General features: G+C 34.8%; 1 protein-coding gene and 1 long non-coding RNA gene across 2 annotated transcripts; both read left to right on the forward strand.

The window, feature by feature from the left end:
• Positions 1-4,520: 4,520 nt before the first annotated feature.
• On the forward strand, positions 4,521-6,489 carry LOC107003416. Its single transcript, XR_001454659.2, has 2 exons — positions 4,521-4,990; positions 6,243-6,489. It is a non-coding gene; the product is annotated as an uncharacterized LOC107003416 (long non-coding RNA).
• A 1,947-nt stretch (positions 6,490-8,436) lies between these two features.
• LOC107004133 (chromatin-remodeling ATPase INO80-like) lies at positions 8,437-9,868 on the forward strand. The gene is made up of 4 exons (XM_015202371.2): positions 8,437-8,827; positions 8,898-9,017; positions 9,089-9,373; positions 9,469-9,868. The coding sequence occupies exons 1-4, from the start codon at positions 8,528-8,530 to the stop codon at positions 9,721-9,723; spliced, it is 960 nt and encodes a 319-aa protein (XP_015057857.1). The 5' UTR covers positions 8,437-8,527; the 3' UTR covers positions 9,724-9,868.
• The last annotated feature ends 1,180 nt before the right edge of the window (positions 9,869-11,048 follow it).

Raw genomic sequence — 11,048 nt, forward strand, 5'->3', positions numbered from 1 at the left:
ATTCTTTCAAAAGTAATTTCTTGCAAATCAAGACTAGGGTAGAATTATAGAGAGGATCTCAAAAATTCACAGCAGTCAAGGAATAATATACAAAATCAGAACAATAGAAGTTCTGTACAGGGTAGAAATTTTGAGGGGACCTCAAAATTATCGATAACATTTCGAAGGATACTCTATCAGCATCAAAGGAGTATATTGTGCAAAATCAGGGATACAGATCAACCCCCTCTCTAACTATATTCTTTGAATGTAGAAAATACAGGCACATATACAAGAAACAACTTCATCATTGCTTGAAGGATCAACTATTGAGCCCGACAAATGGCACTCCACTCTTCCAACAAGGTGAATGTCCAAGATACCTTATGCCCTCAATCAACAATTATGCATGTGCCTGAAGATTGCATGTGCTGAAAATTGCAGTGTGCCGCTCAAGAACTACATTGTGCCTGATATTGCATGTCCCCGAGATTACATTGTACTCGAAGATCGCATGTGCCTGAAGATAACACGTGCTCGGATTGCATTATGCCCGAAGATTGCATGTGCCTAAATATTTCACGTGCTGGATATTACATTGTGATAAAATTACATTCATGCTCGAAGATTGCATGTTCCCTAGATTGTATTGTGCCCGAGAACTGTATTGTGTCCGAAATTGCATATGCCCAAAGATTGCATTGTGCCCGAAAATAGCATTATGCCCGATACTGCATTGTGCTTGAAATTGCATTGCATGTGCCCAAGATTGCATTGTTCTCAAAGATTATATACGCTCGAGATTGCATTCTGCCCTAGAATCACATTATGCCTGAGAATTGTATTGTGCTCGAGAATTACATGCGCCCGAACAAATTCAAATTAAGTCACAAGTATCAACAAATGACAGAATTACAGATACACTTTCTTTACTCATTGTTTATATTCCTAAGGCGTCATGATCTAAAGGAATCATCTTTCATGGCCTGCAAACATCGTATCATGGCCTATGACTTTAAATTCCGCTTATTATGATCCAAATGTGTCATAGTCTAAAGATATTATTTTTCATTGCCAGCAGACAATATTTTCATAACCTGAGGATATATTTTGCATATCATGGACCTAGACAATATAGCCTAAGACATCTGTAACATCTTGTAACTTGAAATAACGAAGAATAAACTAAGAAACCAAGAATAATCATTTTTGGAAATGAATAGATAAATTTGGAAAATTTCCTAATTTTAAAAAGTGAGTTTTGGTCATTTTCAAACGACCATAAATCCAAGCCCAGGAGGCATTAAAGTGAGTTCTTTATATGGTTGAAAAGAAGTTGGGAAGATCTTTCAAACGGCTCTAAGTTTCCGCATTTTTGATGTCGTATGAGGGAGATATGCTTTTCGGAGTTGGGCGGTTGGATTGAGGAAAGTCCAATCCAGATATTTGTATGGGTAAAGTTGTCTAGTCACCCTACTATTTCCTATTTAGTTTTAAGGGTTTTTTAGGGGTAAAACCAAGTCCCAATTCATTTTTTGAAAAGTTGAGAACGTTTAGGGCTTGCGGAGAAGAGAAAAGAGAAGAGGAAGATCATGAATTCTTCAAGAACGCTAAGGTTTCGCTAGTGGAATTCGTCGGGGGTGATCCCTATCGAGGTATGTGAGATCTTTCTATGTTGGGTTCATTCACCAACACACCGATATGTTTAATTCAGCAAGTTTTTCATTGATTGAATGGTGAATCTTGAAGTTCTTGATGAACAATTGTTGAAATCTTGTAGGTAGAGTTGTAATGTACCTTTAGTGGTTTTGATTCGTGTTTTCGGGCTGTTTTACGAGTCTAAACTATTGGGTATTGAGGATATTAGTGATCCTAAATATTCAGGAGAAAATCCATGGAATTTTGGGAGGTTTTAAGTTGAAAATTGGAGAAGAAAAGTCAGAAAACCCGTCTGATGCCCACCAAAGCCCCTCAAGACAGCCTCTGGTGCCTCGCACCTCTCAGAGTGCTAGGGTCACCTGGAGTTCCCATTTCTCCCCCCATCTTTTTGTACTAGTTCCTAAGTGATGTACCTATTATTTCGAGTTGATTCTAACGCTCTAAATACATCTAAACACTATGAAATCATCCATAAATATGAGATCATGATCCTTGAATCCATAATCCGATTCAAGGAAAGTTAAGATCGAGTCAAAGAAGTAAGGAGTCAAGTCTCAAAGTTAAGAAGCAAGTCAAAGTAAGTTCTTAAAGATTCGTAGAGTCTGTTGAGTAAAAAGTAAAGAGTTAAGTTGAAATTCCTTTTCTTCAAGAGTATATGGGGACTAAGTATCCCCCAACGAAAAGTAAAAAAATGTTTTCACATTTAAACAAGCAGAAAAACTTTTATTTCCAAGAAAACTTTTCAAAGCTAAGTTTGAACACTAATCTCAAATTATAGAATCGGGATGTTTTAAAATCATAAGAGTCAGTATATATTTTTGGGAGTAGTATTGAGCACCGATGTTGGGATGAGAGTTCATATTTACTCAAGTCTCTATGTAAACCATGTAGCCAACATGGGTAGAAGAGGGTTATAATTTTTAGATGAACCCTTTTAATAGTATACTAGTGGATCCATTAGGCGGTTCAAGTCCTATACTTTGAGAAGGTTAGGATGGTTGGGCAGCGTGGGCCGAGAAATTATGTATCATCATTATAGCTCTTAAGTGATGGTTGTCGGTTAGACAAGCTCACATAGAAGTATTGTATTTTATAAACATAAACTATTTGTATTTTTACATACATCTCAGATGCTATTTATATACTTGTATACATTCAGAGTTTACGACATTTTCCAGTCAACTTTTCTTTATATTTCATTTACTCTTAAACTACATATATTGAATAAGAGTTAGTAAATCATGAGTTGAACAAAGCCAAGGTACGTGTTCTTTCTTACTCCTTTTCAAGATTAAGTGTCGTTTAGCATTCCAACTCGCATGCTCATACATCAATGTATTGATGCCACTTGGCTTGCATCGTATCATGATGCAGACGCAGGTAATGAGAATCGACATCCAGAGCAATGTTGATCCAGCTGAGCACCCAGAGTCAGTTGGTGAGCCTTCTTGCATTTCGGAGAATCCATTTTCATTTCCTTCTAGTTTAGTTCATTAGGATGTTGTGGGGTTTGTACCAACATTCATCTCAATCAATATAGAGGCTTCATAAACAGTTAGTAGTTCAAAGTCCATTTTCATTCTTATGTTAGAGACTTGGATAGCCATTTTGGCTATGTTGAAAACCTTTAAAGACATTCCCACTTATTTTGTTTGCTCGAGGCCAGCAATGGTCACCGAGTGTCAGTCTCTCCAAGGGTGTAGGATGGGCGTGACAACATCATTTTCGTATCTTATGGCAAACATCATGGTCGATATGAGAAATTACATTATGTTTACCTTTATCGTCTATTTGACGTATTTTCCCTAATCATATTACAAGTTACATATTTGAAGAGACTAACATTTTATATACGTGATCATCCCTCTCGGCTATGATTATCGTGCTTACATCTATCGCAACGAAGGCCCTATCAATTCTTCCACTCATATTGCTGCTATTTATCTGAACTTGCTCAAAGTTGGAATCGCTATGTCGTGCTCTACTCGCTACTCTTATCTTATCCATTCAGAACGAGATCGTGCCCTTTGGAAAATCTTACCGCTTTTTCAAATTTTAGGAGCCTTGTCTGTTTCTAAATCCAGAACTATACACGACCAGATTCTCGTATAATCATAGATATATAGGCGTCTTAATACCAAAGTCTTGGTCATACCTTTTTCAACTCTACATCGTTTCAATTGATCCCTCTGACGTCTCTCGTCGGGCGGACAAAATCGGATACTAATCAACGTTGGTTGCCCGACAATTAATCCTTCAATCTCAAGCAAACAAAGGGCAGTTGTTGACACCCAATTTTGATCGACCTTTAACCCTTTTTAGGAATGCTATTCGATTAAATACGTTCTTAAAATATATTTCTATGTTTAGAATTTTTGTCGATTTTATATAAAAGTATATATTTTAGTGTGTTTACTTTATGAAATTACTATAAATATTAGTAAAATATTTTGAAAAATTATTAATAAATTTTGAAATAATTATTTTATTCAAACGTTTTGAAATTTAAATGGTTTTATTAATATAAATTTTTTTATAATATTTGTAGTATTTTAATTGGATAGCATTTTTTTAAATTTCTCTTAAATTATTTTTAAAATAGCCCATCTCATTCCAATTTATTTTAATTTTAGCGATCCAATTTCAATTTTATTTCAATTATAGTCAGCCTTTCATTTAGATTCTAGCCAATTTTATTACAATGTTGACCATTTCCATCCTCAATCCAATCTGATGTGAAGATTTAATCTTTGAATCTCAGCCGTTCATCCCTTAATGTAAATCCTAGATCGAATCCTAACCGCTCATCTTAACTAATTCAATGGTCCAGATTAAATCTACCTATTTTAAATAAAAAGACCCCAATTCTAATTCTTATTCTCCATCCTTTCTCTCCTCTCTCTCTCTAGACGCCGTAATATCTCTCTCCCATCTCCAGTCTCGTCCTCGCTCCGGCGAATACCATAGCAGCTGGCGACGCTCTCTTTCCCCTCGCCTCTTCTCCTCCCTCCTCCCTTCTCTCTTTTCTCTGCCATGACAGCAGCGCCAGGCAAGGCCACTAGCAAAGGCAAACGACGACAACATCAGCGACCGACAAGAGCTCGGGCTGAAGCAGCAACAGTAGCCGCCGGAAACAGCAGCGCCACTGGTTGCCTGCTTCTCCAGCGTAGACAACAAAAGCAAACGCTAGCAAGCGATGACCCTAGCGCCTCCATCTGTTCTTTTTCTTTTCCAGCAGTTCCGGCGATAACCAACAACAGTTGCAATGGCGAGTAACAACAAGATCTGCTCGTCCCTTACTTTTCTCCGCCCAGTTTAAATCAAACATCAGCTGCTGCTCTGGTCACCAGTGGTATGGAATTCGAGCTTATTATTTGTTAGAAGGCGAATCCGTAGAGATCCGACCCGGTTTTTTCTTTTCAATTAATTATTATTCTTAATTGTTGGTTCTCGATATGCTCTAGATTTCTAAATGGAGGTATTTTCTATGCATATTTACTTTAGATGAGATTAACATATGCTATTAATTTCATTGTAGAAGAAATTATAATTGGTTATTTTCTGATCTCAAGCATTTGCTGTAATTTGCTCATGTTTGAATGTTTTTATATCTATATTATCGGTTTCTTTGTATTTTGTTGATCTATAGAAGGAGCTATAACTAGTATATTCTTGATTTGGGATTGCTGACCCTTTTTTTAATTGATTATATTCCCCTTAATTAATATGATGCTAATTTTCCGCAACTTTTATTCCCGTTGTACTCAATAATTAGTTAATTGAGTGATGCTTATGGAATTGTTCTTAGTATGGTAATATTCTTAAGTTATCTTACCTTAAATTGATGTAATGTGCTAATTTGGTGCGATTCTCTTGCTGGACTACTTGACTAATGTTAATCTTACCATGTATATATATTTCATATCAATTTGTGATTTATTATATTTTGTTAAAATATTTCAATATACGAGAAAATCTGAATATGATTCCTCCTTCCTCAAATATTTATGTCTATTTGTTTGACTAAACCAATAAACCAATTTACTGTCTACAATTGTTCTTTCCTTGCTTGTTTTACATGATGTATAATGGAACTGATTTTGTTTACTTTAATTAAAAATTGGATTGATTGCTTACTTGTCTTTATTTGGTAAGAATAATATTCATTTGACTCTTCTTTATTTAATAAAAAATAATATTACTCTTCATAATTTTATTTTTGTCCTATTAGATTTCTTACTTGTTTATATGTGATAAAAAAATAATTTAAAATAAATCTGATTTGACTATTTTTTATTTAAAGAAAAAATAATATTTAATGAATCCCTTTCCTTATTTGCGCGGCTTTTAGAAACTATATAAAGATACCCCTCTTTTCATTATTCACCATCGATTCTACTCATAAAATACTCTCACTTGAACACTAAAATATAATACTCTCTCCTCTCAAAAAGAAGATTTTTGGAAAAAGTTTGAGCATTCTTTCTTGCTGTATTGCTGTTATGTATTAAAAGCCTTACGAATTACTTCATTGCTGGCTAGTTCCTTCTACTAGTTTAATTTTTTCATTGTTCGTATTACATGTATGCTTGTGATAAATAAAGGAGAGCATCCGGGTTCGTGATAAGTGTTGGAGTTTTAAGAGTCGCCGTGAGAAGGGATGCTTAGATAGAGCATTTATTTAATTTATTTCAATGTTTGTATTTTTAATTAACTGTTCGTTTGTAATAATATTGTAGTAACTCGCTAACTCTAAAACTCTATATATGAAATATATTTTGGGGATTGTATAAGGGGGAGGGGGCTTTACGTGCTACTTGTTACTTTATCGTGATTTACTTGGATTAGAAATCATGCCTATATGTGTTATGCAATATTTTGACTTTTCGATCACCTAGAAATCATGTTTATAGGTATTATAATATAACCAATTTTCAGCATGTGTTATAATTTTGTTTAATAACTTTAAACTTGTGAATGAGTTTCGAACTAATTAGATTTTAATTACTTTTGCATTATCAGATTCTAATAATTTTAGTAGGTTAATTGGTTAGATGTTAATAATTATTTGTATGTCAATAATATTTCAGCATGCTATATCACGTAGAAATCATGCCTATAAGGATTAAAAATATTTATATCTCATTTCGAGTTAGAAAATCATGCCTATAGGTGTTGTTCCAATGTTTTGATTTTTCAAACACATAGAAATCCTGTTTATAGGCTTTGAAATAATTTTCAGCATATTAATAATTGAAATAAAATTTGTTGTGCATATTTTCTGCCACTTTTAAATAAATAAATGAGAAAAGACATAAAAAGACCATCGAAGTTGTCCCATATTTGCATAAAGACACCTAAACTTTTCAAGTGTCCTATCACACCACTAAACAAGTATATATCGTTGTAAATTGACCATTTTTAGTCATTCCATCTTCTTTTTATTGCGCGTGTTGCTCACGTAGAGAACCCGACCCGACCCTTTCTTTGAAGAAAATTCGTGAACTCTGTCCTTTCATTTCGTTTCTCAACTTTTCCTTTTCCCTAAAAAATCAAACGAAATACACTGTGTTTTTGTTGTTGACGATAGTGTTGTTGTTTACATTCTCGTTGTTCATCATTGTCCATCGTTGTTGACGATAGTGTTGTTGTTGACATTCTCGTTGTGAAGATTCTTGGAGATTGAAGGTCTAATAGGTTAGGGTTCTAAAATCTGCACTTTTTTTACTATTATTCTGATCTTATGGATTATTATAGTGTAGAATTGTTAGAATCGACCTCCTACAGTTGCCATTGTTAGGATATNACGATTATTCTGATTTTATGGATTATTATAGTGTAGAATTGTTAGAATCGACCTCCTACAGTTGCCATTGTTAGGATANATAGTTGCCATTGTTAGGATAGTTGTGAGTATGTTGGGTAATCGACTTAGTTAGTGTAGGGTATTGTGTTATTGACTTAATGCAACTGTTAGTGATTAGGGTTTTGTGATTGTGTTTTAGGTTAGGGTTAGATGTTATCCACTTAGTTCGAATGTTATTATTTGTCTCTTATTCATTTGTAGACTTCAATTTGTACAATAACAACTGCTTATGTTAGTGTTTTTGTTCTGTTAGTACTGTTAAAGCTTAATGTTAGTGCTTTATTCTACTTTTGTTAGTTAGTGTTTCTGTTGTTGTTGTTTGTTAGTGATTATGTTTGTTGTGTACAACTTGTTAGAGTTAGTTATTGAAATGTGTGTTTAAATTTTGTTTGTTGTTGTTACATGATTTTTCAGGATGGCTTTTACTCTTATAACTTTAAGATAGTATCATGGGGGGGAAATAGATTTTGGTCCACCACCTAAATATATTGGGGGGCATGTGACAGAATTCTTAGATGTAGATGTTGATAGGATGTCTTATTTTGAGTTGAGGGACTACATAAAGGAACTAGGATATACAATAGATTGTGATTTTTTCATCAAGTGGGATGGGTTATTGGTCCTTGTTGATAATGATAAGGTTATATTTGACCTTTTCAATATGGTGAATGATGGGGATACAGTGAAGGTGTATGTTTTTCATGGGGTTAGTGAAGCTAATCAGGCCCCACTTGAATTGGAGTTTGTCCCCCATGTGACTGAAAGTGGGGTAGGTGAGGAATCTTTTAATGAGACTTCTAACCCTAATAATCAGCCTCCTACTTCTACTTTTCCTTCCAACCCTACAACTGGTCCTTCTGAAACTTCCAACACTCCATTTGAATTTCAGTCTTCTACTGTGCCTCCACCATCTCCTTCTATTGTGCCTCCTCCTATTACAAAAACTTGGAACCAATCCATTATGTGGCTAGCTGTTATAGCAAGGAAACCTACCTCAACACATATGCCCATTTTATTCAGCCAATGAATAACATGAAAATGTTGTCAACCTCAAATATTCCAATTGTAAAGCCACCAAAGATCAGAAAGTTGCCTGGAAGACCAGTTAAGGTTAGAAGAAAGGAAGCAGATGAAAGCAGAAAAACTGGAAAGTTGAGCAAAAGAGGTGCTGTAATGACTTGTAGCAAATGTGGCACACAAGGACACAATAAAAGAGGATGTCCTACAAGAAACCAAGCTGATCCAAGTCAATCAACTGAACCAGTTTCTCAGGCAAGAAGTACTGGTCCAAGTCAGTCATCTGAACCATCTTCTCATACACAGGTACTTTTATTTGTTACTCTCAAATGTATGTTATATGTTGATGTATATATATTGATATATTAATATACAGGCTACTGAAAGTGGTAGAGGAAAAGGCACAGGAAGAGCAACAAGAGGAAGAGCAACAAGAGGAAGAGCAAGTGGCAGAGGTGTTCCAGCTCAATCACATGAAAATGTTACAAACACAGAGGTAATATATCTAATTATTATATCATTGTTAGATAATATAGATATGCTTTAATATTTGATTTCAAAGTACAGACTGTAAATGGTAGAGGTAGAGGTAGAGGTACAGGTAGAGGAGCAGGATCAGGAAGAGAAATGGCTCAAGAAAGAAATGTGAATGAAGGACTAAGTAGAGGAAGAGGAATGACTCAACATAGTCAAACTAGTTCAGAAGCAAACTACAGTAGAGGAGGCCTAGGAAGAGGGAAGAGACCAGTAGAACATGAAGACACTAGTGGAGGACAAACAAGACCTTTTAAAAGGCCAAGAATGGTAGGTGTTGGCATATACCAAGCTAAAGATGGATTTACAACTCTCAATGTAAGCTTACAACTATCAATGCAAGTTTACAATTGTGATTGCAAACCTCAATGTAATTGTCTAATATTTGACTGTGTATTTATTTGACTAAGCAGCCTGGATTGCCAAGTAGAAGAGTCATCAATACTGGTACAAAAGTTACAAAGAGGGCTGATGTTGTCACTGGTGATATTGGCTACACACCAGTACGTGGATTCAAATGGAAGGGGAAGACAACTATTACAAGTAGCAACCTGGAAAGAATGAGGGCTGAAAAGGTTATCCAAACTAGGTCTGTAGCTGCTGCTAATGCTGCTAATAGCCAAGGCCAAACAACTTCAAGTAGAAAAACTTCTGTGCCATGGAAGTAGGGCATTTTGATGTTGTCTTGTTCATTTTGACAAACAAAATTTAACTAAGCATATATTTGTGTTGTTTTTTATTGGAAACAAACTCAATTTTGGGTGTAACCAAACAAACTTGAATGGTTGGAATCAAACTCGATTATGAAGTCTTCTTTTTTGTCAGTTTTGTTATTGCCTTTTTAATTGTAATTGACATATTTGTGAAGCTTCTCAAATGGTTGCCACGATAATATAGATTAGAGAACCAAATACATTAACTAATTGTTCAAATCATAACAATTTCGACAACAAAGAACAACAATAACTTGAACATTCAACAATCTTTCAAGTTACACACACCTACAACTAGCAAGATCAAGACAATTAGCTTCTAGGTACACACACCTACAATTTCAAAAATTTGAAAGTAACTAAACATGTCTATGGCAATTTTGGTTGCACACACCTACAACTTCCATCCTTCACATTCTTGGTTAGACTTAAACATAGAAAACACACAATAATGATCAAGACGATTAGCTTCAAGTTACAACATTTGCCCTTCTTTTTCTCCTTCATCATGACTTGGTTACTTTCAACACGACTTTCATAAGATGTCAATATTTCTTCCAACTCCTTAATTCTCTTTGCTAATCTCGGAATAACATACTTGGATCTTATATCAACTTCTTCTCGATCCCTCCATCTAAAGAAGTTGCACGCATCCTCCTAAAATACGCAAAACACAAATTAAAGAAAAATACATAAACAAAAGATCTCCATAAAAAAATTAGTAAACATACACGATAGCGTGGACAAGACCAAAATCTTCGAGCTGGGTTATGCTCCGACCATGAAGTTTGCATTGATAGTAAGTCACCATGTTTGCATCGCAGTTTCACTCGCAACATCGGATCATTCTCATCATTACAAACACGATTCAACATTGCATTTGACATTTTCAATCAAAAACTAACCACAAAATTGAGAAGAAATTCAACCATAAAAAAACTTCAAATTAACGTTTATACTGGAAATTAAAAGAGAAAAGACGAATTCCTACCTTATTTTCTTGAGGAAGATGAAGAAGTCGTCAAAAAGAGAGCACCAATATTGTTCCATGGAAATCAAATTGTTAGGGCTACCAACGGCCATTTTTTGAGTTTAAATTGGGGAAGAAACAAAAATTGATTAAATAATTAATATTAAAGAAAGAAAATGACATGTGGCTGTTTTTAAGTGGTAAATAAAAAGGAAAAATGACCCATCACGCGCCTAACGTGCGTGTAAACAACCCGGATGAGTTAATGGGTAAAAATGGTCAATTTACAACGATATATACTTGTTTAGTG

This window comes from Solanum pennellii, chromosome 11 (genome assembly GCF_001406875.1).
Source record: "Solanum pennellii chromosome 11, SPENNV200".
NCBI lineage: Eukaryota > Viridiplantae > Streptophyta > Magnoliopsida > Solanales > Solanaceae > Solanum > Solanum pennellii.